The sequence below is a fragment of the Neodiprion virginianus genome, chromosome 1, assembly GCF_021901495.1.
Source record: "Neodiprion virginianus isolate iyNeoVirg1 chromosome 1, iyNeoVirg1.1, whole genome shotgun sequence".
NCBI classification, from domain to species: Eukaryota; Metazoa; Arthropoda; class Insecta; order Hymenoptera; family Diprionidae; genus Neodiprion; species Neodiprion virginianus.
The window spans coordinates 28,562,697-28,579,402 of NC_060877.1; the positions used below are offsets into that span (position 1 = coordinate 28,562,697).

Genomic DNA, 16,706 nt, shown 5'->3' on the forward strand with positions numbered 1-16,706 from the left:
CGAACGATAGAAGTGCACAGTTGATACAACTAATTGCAAGTCCAGAATGAAATGTTTCAAACTTGACAGACCGTTGAATAAAAAATGTATCACGCATATGACGGAGTCGCAATATCCAGGAAATATCCTTCCCCTGTCTGGATACAGGTTTGATTCAGTTGCACGGTGCGTTTTTTGCCAGAGGCAACTTTCTCACAATAGGATTGGGTGAATCAATAAATGCACAGTCATACGTTAACGCATGATGATCGTCTACCCGTGAAATGGACGATTCCGAATAAAAGCTTAAATGAACAAGTCACTGAAACCCCAAGTTTCCATTAGACAAAATTTTCTCTGATAGTAATGTGCCGATGAAACTGAATATTTTCCATCCTGTCTTTATTAATTGAATTTAACACTTTCCGAGATATGAGTTATAAATGAGTTTGCAGCGATGATAATCAAATCGCGGATACACTCCAAAATGATAAATCATTATTTTCAAAACTGTGGTACATTTGCGTTTAATGTAATAAATATCCTTGATACAGTAAAATATTCAATTTAATCTCGATCTCTTTCCTTCGAGTATTATTTCAATCTCATAGACCACGTACATCGTTTTTCCATCGATCAAACTACGAGGCTTGAATACCAATTTATCACATGATCCTTCGCACGGTCGAAGACCACACTTAAAAGTTTTTCCACAGAACTACGAGGATAACGAATATATAACATCAAGATACGCGAAGAACGGAGAAGATTTTTCCGGCGCACATACATGCGGACTCTTAAGTATCCAATTTGAATTTAATATTTAGTCTGATCAGCTGTAAAGTTCAAATTTATAGAGAATGATGTCAGGCAAATAGCAAATGCCAAATATCTTGTCTTCGAATGACAAGGAGCGAAAATTCCCGCTATCGGTATTTTCCCACTCATCGCTCGAAAAGTAAGAAACTGAAATAACCATCTATGCTCTCTATTGAGAATTTTCCAAACCCTGACGGCACATTTCGCTCGGCAGCAGATAGCACGCATCGATTTCTACCGCGTACCGTCAACAGGGATAAAGTGATTCGCGAAATCCTTACCTTCCGTCAGCCCCCGATGCCACCCTCAATTTAATACTGGCCAGCGCACCCTCGACGATCCTGAAGATTTCGACCACTGTTTCAGAGATGGAAGCACCGCATACCGGAACAGCCACCCATTGCCTCAAGAACCAGCTGATCGCAAGCTGTACGCGGTATCGTTGTCATGGCGAAAAGCTCGTGCCCGGTGTGTCCGAAATATTCAACGGGTTGTTCGGCGAGTGGTTGGTTACGAATTGGTTCAAGTGGTGTCCTTCAAGTTAGTCAGTGCCGCAATCGATCACCCTGAGTTTATGATAGGTGAATCCGTGCCAGGATTGGTCACGTGAGTGTCAACAATCGCCATGATGGTCCGGTGTGTGGATTAAGCTGCGTTCACAGGGTACGTTGATCCCGTTCCGAGGAAATGTAAATGGTCACCGGTGTTTCAGGATCCCTCTAAAAACCGCTGCGCATCTGTAAACGGTAAGAACATTTTACCGAGTGTAATTTAATATTACCAGTAAACATTACGGTGCTTGGGAAAACTGACACCAGCAATAAAGAAAGCCATGAAATGCATTTATGTATGTAGAAGTTTTTAGAAAACGTTTATGAACACCTTGGAACTTAACGACTGTCCCGTTGCTGCTTCATTTTGCGACATGTGCAGCTGCGAAGAACGTTGAAGTTCAATCCCATTAAATGCCGCACTGACTCTCGCCACTTGCTACAGGATACCAAAGAATGCCACAAAACCATTGCCTATTCAGTAGCTGGCTATCGAGCGTTATTAATTTGTGGTAATTCCGAGGAGGGTGATTGAGCTCCTTGATGATGTCATGTGTACAATAAAACTACGTCGAAGGGTCTGATTACATCTACCGTGCGACAAAAAATGCTTTCATCCATTGCAACAACGTCGTACATCAGACTAAATGGCACAGTACTTACACCACATGATCAGCAGCTAGTACGAATACATCAAGAGTTAGGTCAGTTTTGGAAATATGTTCTTCAAGGTGTACTAAATACGCATAAGTGTAGTTAATAAACACTACATCTCGGCAAATGATCTTGTCGTCGCTCATTTCATATAGTCAATTAAGAGAATAATCCGGTGTTGGTAAGTAGTTGAGCACTATGCGGCCTGTTAAGAATTTGCGAGGCACGAGTTATTTCTAGCGTCCGGCTGACTTGACCAGAGCTTTGACTACTGCAGCCCGACGGATTGCTGATGAATTGGCGGATAGGCAGGCATTTCCGAAGACTTGAGTGAAATTATCGGTGGCTGAAGAACATTCTACGTGTTTTCACAATTTCGACTGTATTATGGCAGCTTGTTACAGAGACCACGTATAACGTTCTTGAAACGACGAGTGAAGTAAATCGGATTTTGTACCTTATACTTACGGTTCGAACAAGGTTACGGACAATTATTTCGCCGAACGTTTCAAATTATAAGATTGAATTGACGTTCAATAGATATATTATTTGCAGAAACATCTGCGAAATCTTTTCAGGTAATACAATAACGAAATTACAAAATCGAGAAAATATTATCTACTACGTTTATAATTCATATACCTGCGAGTAAAGTGTAGAATATGCCTCAATCACTCATTTTCTGCTTAAATCGTTAAATAAAATACCGATTTGATTGCACAAAGGAATCGTCACGCACAAATCTCATGAGATGCGAATGATTACCACTCGAACGAGTCTCGACATAAGCACGTCATTATTTGGATTTCATGTTCTACTTAATGTATTCTGTAGCCTGCTCAATGAATGTTCCCACGAGTTTTTCTTTTTCCCATCACCGTTTGGCTGACTTAATTATCTTCAGGCTTCCACCATACTGTAAGCTCGTAAAGTAGAGAGATACGATGCAGCGGCTTTGACAATCTGTAAACGAAACAATTACCAGTCATAGAGTTATTTGACGTTTAAGAGCCGTAATAGAACTTCTAATTGGCATTCAGACGTAAAGAGTATACGCAGACATAAAGGCCGAATTAATTTTTAAATTCAAGTACTCACGACTGTAAAGTTTTCTAACGTGAGAGGGAAAATCTGGGCGGCGCTAATCTCTATCGGCTTCTGTGCTCTGATCATTGCTATTGATAATGAGAGATTCGCCGATCGTGTAAAACTGTACCATTCACATCTGTAGATAGCCAATCCGATAGCGAATCCCTTAAACATGATGAGTAGCATTAATTTCAGGCGAATACATAATCAAGTTCAAGATTGTTACTGTAATGATGCGTTTTTACAAAAACCCGTTGCTTCGCATCTTTAGAATATCCTGAGATTCGGTCGATCGTAAGAGAGCATTAAAAACTGAGATTTCGTAAATTCAATTCATTCAGTTATTCTAAAGCTGCAAATTACTAATTCTTGTTTCAACGTTCCGTTACGTGAATGTCACTAACTTGAGCCTTATCATACATTCGTTCATAAACGGCAAGCATTTAATTCCTGTCAGCCGATCGTTGCAAGTTTGCAGATTTATATTCAAATTATGTTACAACAAAAAAAAAAAAAAAAAATTGGCGGAACGAGAGAAATCATACCAATATTAATTTCTCTTCTGTAATATTGCCATGCATTGAAAATCATATTGTGTATTACGGAACCTCTATGATCCGAATCAAGGAGTTACACCACTTTGATATTTTCTAGGAATTGATTTTTTGCTAGGTTTATTATTTATACGTGTAACAGAGCAGTGAATATATTTTTGTGTTAATGGTATAACCATACTTTGTTGCTTTCACACGTCGCATTATATTTGTACTCCATTTACGTATAGAGTTGACAAAAATATCGTTAATTTCAACGAAATAATGCTCATACACGTGAACCGATTTTTAATTATTAATTTTTTTTTTTTTTTTGACAGCGCACATTTGTATTCCGAAATTTCAGATCCTTTCTCGGATTATACAACGTTCTGACGAAACAAAAGGTAGATTAGGTGACATAGGGGTTCGGATGACGGACGTTCGAGTGAACGAAATTGTACTGTATTACATTTTGATTAGGCTCTGATTTCAATAAATCCACAGTTTGTTCCAAAATCGTTCTCAGTTTTGATTATCCCGCAATATCCGTGCACCTAACGGGAGTGGAATTTTTGTGCAAATTATAAAAATGCACATCGTGATTTAAATATTCTTACTCACTTCGTTAGTTAACGAATCACCGGCAAAACAGTAGATGAAGGCAGTCTCCAGCGATCCGATAGCGAAAAGTCCGAACGTTAAGAGACTCGTTCTGCTCGCTTCGTTTTCTTGTAATTCCTAAACCACATTTAGGTGTTGAGGAATTGTTAGTGAAACTCCTGTGGCTTTTTCCAGTGGCATAAAATTATAATTTTCAACAAAGTTTCACGAGAGGAGTTCTGCCCGTTTGTTTGGAACTATCACACTGAGTTGGCAAGTTTATTATTTACAGACACATAGATATTTATGATATTAGTCGAGACATTCTAGCATCATAAATTGCTCTTCTTAAAAAAGCTCCATATGTCACAATTTTCTAGTGAAAGTTTGAATAAATAATACTATTATTCTGGTACAGCATTAGGAATGAAAATTGCTATCTAATTTGCAATCTGATGATTGTCTATCAAAATACGCCATAAAGATTACATTGAAAATAATGTCACTTGTGCTTGACGCATTGAAAATTACCCTAGAAGGATACTGTAGTCAATTTTTACGGGGCAGTTTTTGTGATCTCTGTACAATGGTAGCACTAAGCCAGTCCGTGTCTTGGGCATTCGATCATTTATGACGAACAAGCTTAAACTGCCATGCTACATTGACTGGAAACGAGAAAGATTTATCTGTCGCGCACCTTAAACTATACCCACGCGATTCATTCTGTGTATGATCGAAGCCAATGTAAATTTTCGAATACAATTATGTGAAAACATTTTTGGTTTATGTGAGTGAGTCGTGGTATTTGGCGTTTCTGAATCACTCAGGGACCATGAGAATAGTAGATTTTAATAACAGTCCAGATAAGTCACAAAGCTAAACTTTACAGTGCACCGAAAATGAATAAGTATAATTAGTTTTCAGTCAATTTCATGTAATATTTCAGAAGTGTTCTCCATAAATCATCGAATGTCAAACGGACGGTCATGTTAAAACATCCGATTCGGAAAATTGTAAGGATATCATTTCGTGGAATGAAAATCGAATACAGCACGCTTTTCATTACTGGTCTCGTAAGTTGTGCGAAATAGATCGGCAAGAAGGAAATATGACTACGGGCTGCTATCAGAATTGAAAAAATTTGCTGCGTACATACCATGAGAAATGAACATTCAAGGAAGCAAAGAGCAAGCACACACGCCATTACATGCTGCAGAGCAATGAGACTGTAATATTCCTGCAACGTGGCTGCCACACTAAAATTGAAGAGACATTTTCTGAGAGGTGAGTGAACAAAGGGCTTTTTTAAAACAATAGCCAACGCAATTCAACTTACCTCAACAGCACTTGATGACGTTTCACCATTTCTCTCACTTTCTTTTTGTAATTTTGAGGATGGCACGGTTCATAGACGATTCCCTCTACGAAAAGTCTGGAAGTGTACGAGACTATTAGTGGGATCCGACTCTTTCAAATGGACAGATGTTATCTATGTTCAATGTTCACACATGCACTTCGTACCTCAGAATCTTTAGTTGACTGCTGAGATGTAGAATCGTAGCAACGAGGAAGCCATCGATTGCGGTTGTCGCGAGAAACGTTGATAGCATACTACTTATTTGAGCGAACACTAGGAACTTGAAGTATTGAAAATTTAACGAACCACACAAAGTTATTTCTTATTACTTTCAAAAGTATGAACCAAATCTATTTTCATCCTAAAGTTTGGTCAAAATTTGCGTTTCATATTTACCTGGATAATATAACTCAATCCGTCGTAATTGACAGGATACCAACTGTAAGGCATCGGGAATATGTTGTCCTTGTTCGGTTTATCATCGCGTCGATTGAGAGAAAGAAAAGATTGTCCCAGGAAATTCACGGTGGCAACAGATGCCAAAATTATGAAAGTGCAGACGAAAAAATTCGTCGTCTTGTAGAAGTTGATGATTATTCGTTTGGAATCCGGTACACTTTTATTGATGAGAGTATCTTTTTCCAAGTTAACCCAATCGTCATCCATGAAATGCATGAGCCTCTTGCACAGTTTTTTACGCCAAGTAAACGTGAACCATTTACAGACAATGAGTATTGTTGGACTCGACATACCCAAGTTGTTGATAATTTTGTTCGCGTTATGTCTGAGTACGATGAGACCGCCAACCGAACCGGTGGTTAGATATATTAAACTTGTCGAATGAAAAAACCACAACAGAAGGTGCCAATTCTGATGTCTTTCTCCTGGCCAAATACCTAAATAAATCATGACGTAACGCAAACTATGAATTGCCCTGGTGAATTGATTGCTCAAAATATGGTCGCTCGGTGTGATCATGACTTCGGCCTCGTTCGATATTGAGTTCTGCGCTGTTCTACGATAGAAAATTTTGTCGTTAAAAGACGAAAATTGATGCACTTGCTGCGGAGTTTTGCTGACGACTGACCAAAGCGGTCAGAGTGGGGATTAGAAATACTGTCAATACGAAGAAAGCACACTGCGATCAGGCTATGGCAATGGATATTCCCCGCAGAGATGCATGCGCTATGGGCGAAGTTCATGAATTTTGGATATTCTGCGGCGTGTCTGGCGCACAAGGAATCGGGAGTATCACGGCAAAGTTGAACGTCAGAATCGCACACTCGGATCAAATAATTGCCAATGGGTATTGAAAAGTTGGAGACGACGCGAAGCGTTGAATAAAAAGTAGGCTTTGGCGGAGGGAATGATTTCATGGAGGGGAGACTTTGGTCGTGGTGTGGAAAAACTTGCATCTGGTGGGTAAAGCTGAACACTTTCGATTCTGTTAGGCGTTGTTGTTTCCCCAACTTTGCGCGAGCGCATGGGGCTGATTTCATTGTGCATGCGTAAGTACAACTTCTCTAACTGATGATTTGCTCGCAAAATAAAAAGCATCCAAATATACATTTAATTGTTACAAAAAAATTTAAATTGAACCTAACTTCCAACGACAGTAAGCGTTCATTATCTCCTCTTCACAAGCTCATTCGCTGTAGAACGATGAGAACGTGTTAGATTTTCCAAGTTTTGCGCCTTAGTTTCTTGAATCCAGTTACGAAAAAACACATAAATTCCCCTTAATCATTAGATTCAACTTGAACGTTTTCCATCTTCCTCTATTTAATGTATATGCTCATTGTTCTTCTTCCCCGTTCGGGCGAAGGTATCCCTTGACATATTGCATTGCATACTTTCCGACTATTACAAGCTTGAACGACCAAAAAAAGTAATTCAGTGGCTACGATGCTTTGTTCACGACTGACGCATGTTCCTGCACATGGGGATTCCAAATTCTATCGACACGGACAACGCAAATCGAGCCGATCAGTGGCAAGTGATGGCTCCCGCAGAGATACGCGCAATAAGGGTGCTGTGCATGAATTTTATGTGCTGGGTAACATTATTGGCTGGAGGGGTGAGGTTTGGTTTCAGAATCGGCGACTCGGTGCTACTTATTGATTCCAGGTTTGCATTGAAAATTTCGGAGCTTCACAAAGCGGTGAATTAAAAATGGACCGTGGAAAAGGAAATTATACCATCGGGAGTGTATTGTCTCACTGTACAACCTAACATTTTTCGGTATGCAAATTTTCTCCCGCTTACCAGATCAGTAAACATTATCGTTGAGTCGGGGATAAAATGTTTCAAGTGATCGAATTCTTGGTCCTCATTCTTACGAGGACAGCGTTAGCATGCATTCGAAGCGAGATATTCTTTCGAAGACGTATCCGACCTAATTTCATTACAGTTTTGATTGAAAGTATTCGTTTGATAATTACCTGATTAGTGTAACCGCGGTCGCCATTGTGATGATACCAGCTGTAGGGAACAATCAAAGTACGATTCTGATCTGTATCATTGCCGCGATGATTCATGACGGCAAACGAATCGGTCATAAAATTCCCAATAGCAACAACAGCCATAAATAATATGGTGAGGATAAAAATGTTTAAGGCTTGGTAGTATTTCGTCATTATTCTTCTTGAATCTCGTACGTTTTTATAAATCATAGTATTGTTTTCCAAGTTGATCCAGTCCTTATCCATAAAATGTACCAGTTTCTTGATCAGTACTCTGCGCCAAGAAAATATCAACCACTTGCTAATAATACAAGTTACGGCGCTTGTCATGCTCAAGTTAGAAATGGTTTTATCCATATCGTGACTAACATCGGCGAGGCCACACAGTAAACCGCAGATTAGGAATGAGAGAGTTGCCAAATGCAAGTACCACAATAACTTGTACAATTTCTCATGTTTTCTTTTTGGCCAAATTCCCATATAAATCATGAGATAACGTAACGCACCAATCGCAGTGATAAACTGATCGCAGAACTCATCACTGCCCTGTATTATTACCGCCTGATTGTCGTTTACCATTGCGGTTATCGCTAATGTCATTTTTGAAAACCCGATTAACCGAACGTCAATGGTCTTTCTGTGACTGAGCTTCGTCTGCGACAGGCCAACGGAACTCAGAGCGTGAGGATGAAAATTGTGCAGGTATGAGTGAGGCAAGCCTTGGTCTGCGAGTGGCGAGTAACAGCCCCTCCAAAGATGCAACGCTTAGGGTTGGATTTCATAAATTTTATATCTGCATTGATGCGACTGGTTTTCCGAGAATTGTAGTCATCGGTAGGGTAAAGTTTCGTACCAGAATTGTACACTTTGTTCAACTAATTGGGAATGTGCATTCGAGAGTTCCAAGTTTGAGGCTACCTAAGCTATTGAGCTTAAAAAAAAATCGTCTCACAAGTTAAAAATTACTTGATGAAAGGATGACCACGTCACCGCATGGAGCGGCGTGTATATGTACGAATTAGGGGTACGTTTCCACCATAAATGGCTGTTTTTGTACGGAGTCATCTTCCATGCAGAAGGAATCGGATTGACGAATTCTACACAACTCTTTCCACTGACAATCTCCACCTAAAATTAGTATTTATGAGATTATACGTTTAATCGTTGAAGCAACTTCAGAATTAATCTCGACTTTCTTCGGTCACGGACGGATTTCAAATATTACTATTCATCGTGTCATTCAAAATCGACAGTGAAATTACGTGTTCGGACAAAATTACGCGTTTTGACAAAAACATTATTGTTCGGACAGCAAGTTCGTATAAGTTCATTTTCAAGTTCAGATTTCTCTTTTATCCGAAAAAGAAGCAAAGTAGATCCTTTTACGTTGAATGTAAGTTTGCAATATGAATCGTATACGAGACGAGGACGAATATTGCAAATTGGCAACGCGGAAAAAATCTACGTGACCTCTACAATTCATACGATACTTTGTGTAAAGAAAGCTTTTTTAAAGAAAAGTATCCACCTATGAAGGTTTGATTTTAAACATTTTTTAAACTTAGACTATAACACTGTGTACTTTGTCATTTCAGTGGTTTCTAAGTTGCAAAATGAATTTCTGTTGGCAGTTTCCACTTTAATGTACTTGGCGCAAGGTTTTTGGACCGGAGGTGCTTTCAAGGGATATTATATTTCTCTAGCCAAAAATTTTCGCGAAAAAAAATGATGGCTATAAAACGGTGATACGGTTTTTGCGGGACACGTTGAAGCGACCTTCAATAAGACTTGAATAGAATTTCAATCCTTAAATCACCTCGAAATGCATATGGAACGAAATCCTTGCAAAAGTGCAACCATGTGTCTCGATAAAAGTGATGCCTGGAAAGAGAAAAAATACATTTCACACAAACAAGTGAATCCTCTTATTTTCGATCGCAATGACAACAGAATTTCGTATTTTCCCAACACTTTTTCAAGTTTTTTAAGCAGGCATCTTTGTTTTGCAATAAATATCGTCTACACCCCGTAATTGTTGAAAAAAACCTAAGGTTCCATTGTAACTTGCGACCTGAATAGTCCAATAGACACGAGTTGCTCTTTTACTACGTATTAAGAAAAAAAAAAAATTTGAGCAAGAAAGTCAATTCGTTACGAAGTTATATTCTTGAATACAAATGAACGTTTATTCATCTCCACAGAAATACATGCTTGCAAATTTAGTGTTCACAACATTGTGCAGTCTAATTCTTGACTACTAACAATAAGTATTCATAGTCACTAGCTGAAGTCGCATCACCTGTTTTCATTGCTTGGTCAGTTAGTTTGAAACATTCTTGAAGACGCGTACATCGCAGCCCATGATGCGATTTTCTTCTACCAGCGACGGAGGTTGCGCTAAACGTTTTCGAATATCTGTGCAGACATATAAAACATATGCTGAATAACTATGAATATCGATGAATATTCAGGAGAAAGGACTGTGCGATGTAATTTACTGTTTCTACTTTGGAAATTAAAGAAATTACCTGTCATCGTACAGAAGCTTGAAATACGATAAACGTGTTTTCTACTCTTGCACGAATTTATCGGTTGACTCGACCATCTTTGGACATGCTCATTGCTCGTAGTGCAGAAAGATATGATGCGATCGATTTAACCATCTGTAAGCATATAGGTATGCGTTCTGATTAAATTATACGAGATCATTTGGTACCGAGGAAACAGAAGCGAACACATTGGCGTCCACACATAGCACGCATTGTATACCTGAAGTTCCGATCGGTCACATTTGATCGAAAAATAAATTTGCTGCTAATAATACGATTCGACAATGAATTTACAGACACAGCTTAATCCCTTGCGTTTATCTATCTTCCGACTAATCACCAAATGCTGGTCTCGACAATTTTGATACACGTGTTTTCCGATTTTCCGAGTTTCCACGTAGAAATATTGGAAAACTAATAACAGGATCGTGTTCCCCGGGAAAATTTGCGACTGATTTCAGATTTGTTTTCTTTCGAACTTATAATACGCAAAATACAGCTAAAACACAATTTTTTCTTCATCCCGAACACGATTACTCAAATTCATCTGAGTCAACCTGGCCGAAAAGTTATCTCATTCTTCAGTTCAGGCAGTTCCCAGATTGACCTTGGAAATATATTAATAATCTTGCGACGCCAATGGTCTCAATATGAATAAACAAAAATCCAAAATCGTGATAGCGCACAAAGAACTCCGGTTTGCAAAACTCCAAAAATGACCATTCAATTACGAAAATGAAAAGATAGACATAGTTAAAGAATACGATTACCTGAGTGTTTAATTAACGAGCCCTCAGTTATTCTTGGCTGAGTTGACCAAAAAAAAAAATCGAAAGTTTACCTCAAGCGGTGATAAACTCTAAACTATATACTTTACGCTCAGTGAACTCTAACGACTGGGAAACTGTAAACTCCTTATCCAGGGCATTGGTGGAGAGCGTTTTTTCACACAGTGTGGAGATCTGGGGACTTGGATACACAAACGAAACACAACATCTTATCATAAATCAATATGGTGCTCCCAAGACAACACTGCGCTAACTATGCTATTTGCAACGAAATAGAGTAGTATCCCATTTTGGCAAATATCCTGGAGAAGGCTCTTAACTGGATTACAAAAATAGTCAACAGGAAGGATGAAAGACTTCCGAAAATATGCACAAAACTGATGATTAAACTGATGGTAAGATTGAATATCGGGCAGACCGATCGAATATTTATAATATCGCGAATACAAAAGCAGACATACTTATCGCTGATTAATAAAAAGAATAAAAATAAATAAAGCTTATGGACAGTTGTAGAGTAAAAAACTCCTCCAGTCCAGAATTCTGTCCACTAGTGGCCTTCACTGAGCACAGCTGCTTACATCTAAATTCTCCTATCCATATTATAAGAGTTCTAGCTCAATGTCGACTGGTTTGCAATATCTTCCTTCGATAAAGATTACAGACTACAAGCCGAAACTAAATAACAGCGATTATTGTGAATCATGCGCTTCCAGTCGCTCAGCGAAAATCTCACGCATGTTCTTTTATAATGTCCAAAATATAGCGAAGGCAATGAGCGCATACTTGATTTAACTAATCCCAGCAGTACAAAAGCTCATGGCTAAGAATTTTACAACGAAGTACGACAGACAAAATTACCGATTTATTTAACTATATAATATGTTATGTATCTCAGGCAGAAAACGCGCAAAAGTTTAAAATAATTTAAGTTTCATACGTACCAAGGGAATGACGAATAGATGTTTGTATATTTATGTCAAATCGACACTTATTTATATACAATGTCTGTCTGAACAAATCAATAAACTTACTTATTTACTCACCACTGTGAAATTTTGCATCGTGAGGGGGAAAATTTCTGCTGCGCTGATTATAATCGGTTGCCATGCTTTGGCCGTTATTATTGACAGCGGGCCTTTGACAAATGAAGTAGCGTTGTACCATTCTGAATTGTAAGTAACCGTCCCGATGACAAGACCCTTGAAAAACATAAGCCCGCCACAGTTGAAATTGAAAATTTTTATAACAATTCTTTGAGTTTGTATATTCGTGCATAATACTTGTCGGGGTCGAAAGTGTAAAAGTACCACAAATAACTTTGAAGCGCATTCTAGTACATAGCATAAATCACTGCCAAAACATTCCAACTATACTTCTATTGAATTTCAGGCCAGAAAACTTGTCTTCGTAGTGAGTTATTAAATATATAATTTTGCCACACGTAACGAATTCATTTGAATTAATAAGCTAAAAACAGAGATGAGAATAACGAAATTTTTCTGTTCCCAAGTCTTTGATTCTTTGATTCTGCATACTTCGTTATACTTACTTGACTAGTCAAACTGTCGCCAACAAAACTGTAGATGAAAATATTCATCAGCCCTACCAGACAGGAAAATCCGTACTTTAGCGCAATCAGTTGATTATCTCCACCTCTTTCTAATTCCTATAAGAGGTAGCATTCCAGTTTTAAAAGGCAGATGAATTATTGTATAAACTCACGCATCAATTAAAAGCTGAAATACACAAACTGAAATTTTCTAACGATGCCCGAGGAGTTGTCGATCGATTAGGTTTCGATTGGCTACTATTTATTGTTAGTTTGAATTCTTCTTAAAATATTAGTGACAATCAGTTCAAGGAAAACAGTGGTTAAGATTCGATTAGACCACTAAGTCCAACGATTCATGAGAAACGCGTTGATTAATTATTCCATTGGTTTTTGCCCTTACTGCTGTCGGCAATATGTATGAGCCATAGTCCGAATATATGGTAATTCAAATGAAATAAAAATTGTGTGCTGACACACAAATGGGTTTCTCGTAAGCGATTAAATCAAGAAAATTTTGGAAATTTTGGAAATATTCACATCGTTGTCCACCGGATAATACACCAAAATAACAGTTAAATCAAAATTTCGCCACTTGATCGCTTACATTCAAATTTCAAAATTGCTCATACGCTTCTAGCATTCCAAGAAAGCTCGTATTGGAAAAATTTATTACGTACCCTGAGAAATGCGTGCGCGTGGAAACAAGTACTGATTAACGAGACAGTCACGCACAGCAAGATAGTTGCACTGAAACATTCTTGTATGTCGTCTGCCACGCTGGAATTTAAAAAGAGTTACCTTTACTAACAATAAGACTCGATAGTATAAATTGCCTCGAAATGTTCTTCTGAAAACGATGTAAGTAAAAACCTACCTTAACAACACCTGGTGACGCTTCGCCATCTCTTTGACTTTCGTCTTGTCACATTCGTAGTCCATTGGATCATACTTGGTTCGTTCAATAAAATCTCTGAAAAATTACCAATAATTAGAGGGGTAAAATACTTGCCAATCCGTAAACGCTGGACAAGTTATTGCGCATCTGTACGTACCCCAGAATCTCCAGTTGACCGGCAGTGTGCAGAACCGTAATAACGAAGAAACCGTCGACTACAGTGCTTCCGACCAATGCTGATACCATACTTATCATTTGAGCAGCGGCCAGCAGCTTGAATCATTCAAATTTTAGTTTAGAATAAGATCATTGCACGAATGGATTGTCTCTCAATTGTCGTATAGCTAACGGGACGCGCCTCCGGAAAATAGTCGGGATTTTAATTGCGGATCTTGTACGAAAAATGTAAGAATTTGTTTTGTTACTCGTTGACAAATCGGCTTAGCTTTTTTCACTCGAAACATTTCCGTAGGCTATTTGTTATACCTCAATCTTGTTTCTTAAGTTGTCCTTTCTCACGCACTGAATGACTAATTTTTCGCGATGACTATAATTGCTGGATGTACCTAAATCTTCGATCGATCAAGTTTGACGAAAAATTTGAAATCACTGATATCGAGTTCCAATCACTAAGCTTGTGACGAATTATCGAAATCGAGAGAGACCATGAAATGCTGAATTTCAGCCTTGTACGTATGTTCTCATTATTGGATCTCGGTATTGATGACTGAGTGTTTGATGAAGCTTGCAAAACTTGAAAGCTGTTCTTACAAGGCCCTAACTTCTTTCATTTTGGCTGCGGCATTTTGTGAACGGAGCAAGATTTCACATTCTCATATGTTCTGAGTCCTGTTCTTGTACTTGAAGTTTCCGTCTGATATCGGCATTAGTTAGTAATTATTCTTAGCTTAAATAATGATTACTCTAATGTCTATTAAACCGATTGAAACACGATTTTCTCGAAACAATCAACAAACGCATATTTTTCGCACCTGACGAAACGTGCACGGTCGATGATAATTTTTGCCGCGAAACCATTTCCACACCGATATTTTTTCAAATCTTTGAAATATTGGGTAGTTTCATGTGCAATGTATCACGTCTTGGTTGCACCTTCAATTGTGCTCTGACGGATCTGAGATTTTTTGTGGCTATAATCTTTTCAAGAATTTCAACAATTTAATAAATCATATGGATTTTTTTTCGGAACGACCATTTGTAAATAAATTGCTGCGAGACGAATGATTTTACAACTAATCGTCCTTGCGCTGTTTTCACTACTCAGTACCTCTAGCGGAAAAATCCTCAATGTTTCGAGTGATTTTTCTTGGTCCTTGTTTTTACTATCACAGCTTCAGTATATATTCAAAGCGACATATTTCCTCGAGTGCGCGTATTCGATCTAAATACATTTGAATTTGGAGTCAGAATATTCATTTCATAAATACCTGAACGGTATAACCTCGGTCGTAATCGAGAGGATACCAGCTGTGAGTCAATGGTAAGAGGTTACCCAAATTTGTATCATTGTCACGATGGTTTGTGGCTACGAGAAAATCAATGACGAACTCCCCGGCTGTAAATATATACACAAGTACGATGGTGCAGACGTAAATATTTAATGTTCGGTAATGTTTCATCATTATTCGTTTCGAATCTGGTACGCTTTTAGGAATCAAAGCGTTGTTTTCCAAGTTGATCCAATCTTCATCCATAAATTTCGTCAGTTTTCTGATTAGTACTTTTTGCCAAGAAAATGTAAGCCACTTTCCGAGAACGTAAAATAACGCACATGCCACGCCTAAGGTAGCAAAGAATTCATCGATATCATCCTTAACATTGGTGAGCCAACACACTTCACCCGAAAGTAGAAATACTAAACCTACCGAATGGAAGCACCGCAATAAATAGTACAATTTGTCATGTTTTTTGTCTGGCCAAATTCCCATACAAATCATAAGGCAACGTAAGGCGCGAATTGCAGTAACAAACTGATCGCTGAACTTATCGCAATCCAGTATTCTTTTCGCCCTACTGCTGTTCGACATTTCTGTTTCCGCAGATGATACTTTCTAAAAATCCGATAAACCGAAAGGATATGATCCTCTTCTCGCTGAGGTTCGTCTGCGACTGGCCGATGGAACTACGAGCGTGTGGAATGAAACTTGCGTGTTGCCTGGGTATGAGTGAGGCAAGCCTTGCTCTGCGAGTCGCGAGTAACAGACCCTCCAAAGATGCAAGGGTTAGGGTTGTGCTTCATAAATTTTATATCCGGACTGATGCGACCGGTTCTCTGATAATTGTGGCCGTCAGTTGGAAGTTTTATGTCAGAATTGCATACTCTTCAAAGTTTGAAATCACCCGAGTTGTTGAAGAAAAAACGGACCCTCAAAGTAAAAAGACACGATAGAGGTTCGTTCGCGTCACTGCATAAAACGTTTTTCCCTAGATATCGGTTGTTCGTTACACATTTTGAGAAATAAACCGTTCTCCATGCGTTTCACGAAAAAGTTCGTTTCTTTCACATTTTCTGACATAGCACATCGGTCAATATTTTTATACGAAGACTTATTATGGATTACCTAGCTTTGTGGTTTGTTGAACGGAATCGCCGCCAACTTCAATCGTCATCATTCGCTATTCGTGTTTCAGAAATTATTACTCCGAAGTAATTATTGTTTACAAAACATTGTCCATAAGGGTCATTGCTTTTCGACATGCCAAACCAAACTGACTTTGCACATACGTGATGCTACGAATCATGTGCAGATTGGAAAGTAGTCATATAAAGAATTTGTGCACGAACGACTTCAAATGAAATTGAGCAGGGTTCCGTCACGACTGTCGCAAGAATTTGTTTCTGTTTTTCCTA

The 16,706-nt window shown here is 38.5% G+C and overlaps 2 protein-coding genes across 6 annotated transcripts; both read right to left on the reverse strand.

Moving 5' to 3' along the window:
• Nucleotides 1-2,529: 2,529 nt before the first annotated feature.
• LOC124296918 (odorant receptor 22c-like) lies at nucleotides 2,530-7,825 on the reverse strand. Of its 3 annotated transcripts, none has more exons than XM_046747357.1 (7): nucleotides 5,982-7,400; nucleotides 5,750-5,865; nucleotides 5,565-5,660; nucleotides 5,385-5,505; nucleotides 4,250-4,366; nucleotides 3,102-3,257; nucleotides 2,530-2,966 (listed from the first exon to the last, which is right to left on the reverse strand). In XM_046747357.1, the coding sequence occupies exons 1-7, from the start codon at nucleotides 6,561-6,563 to the stop codon at nucleotides 2,904-2,906; spliced, it is 1,251 nt and encodes a 416-aa protein (XP_046603313.1). In that variant the 5' UTR covers nucleotides 6,564-7,400; the 3' UTR covers nucleotides 2,530-2,903. The 3 variants fall into 3 exon arrangements, with proteins under 3 accessions (XP_046603313.1, XP_046603322.1, XP_046603331.1); XM_046747366.1 differs by having other exon boundaries at nucleotides 5,385-5,484; nucleotides 5,982-7,399; XM_046747375.1 differs by lacking the exon at nucleotides 3,102-3,257 and having other exon boundaries at nucleotides 5,982-7,825.
• A 9-nt stretch (nucleotides 7,826-7,834) lies between these two features.
• LOC124296872 (odorant receptor 67c-like) lies at nucleotides 7,835-16,100 on the reverse strand. Of its 3 annotated transcripts, XM_046747259.1 has the most exons (7): nucleotides 15,283-16,096; nucleotides 13,992-14,107; nucleotides 13,814-13,909; nucleotides 13,617-13,716; nucleotides 12,937-13,053; nucleotides 12,431-12,586; nucleotides 10,493-10,816 (listed from the first exon to the last, which is right to left on the reverse strand). In XM_046747259.1, the coding sequence occupies exons 1-7, from the start codon at nucleotides 15,880-15,882 to the stop codon at nucleotides 10,703-10,705; spliced, it is 1,299 nt and encodes a 432-aa protein (XP_046603215.1). In that variant the 5' UTR covers nucleotides 15,883-16,096; the 3' UTR covers nucleotides 10,493-10,702. The 3 variants fall into 3 exon arrangements, with proteins under 3 accessions (XP_046603210.1, XP_046603215.1, XP_046603226.1); XM_046747270.1 differs by lacking the exon at nucleotides 12,937-13,053 and having other exon boundaries at nucleotides 15,283-16,098; XM_046747254.1 differs by lacking the exons at nucleotides 10,493-10,816; nucleotides 12,431-12,586; nucleotides 12,937-13,053 and adding an exon at nucleotides 7,835-8,284 and having other exon boundaries at nucleotides 15,283-16,100.
• Nucleotides 16,101-16,706: the final 606 nt, after the last annotated feature.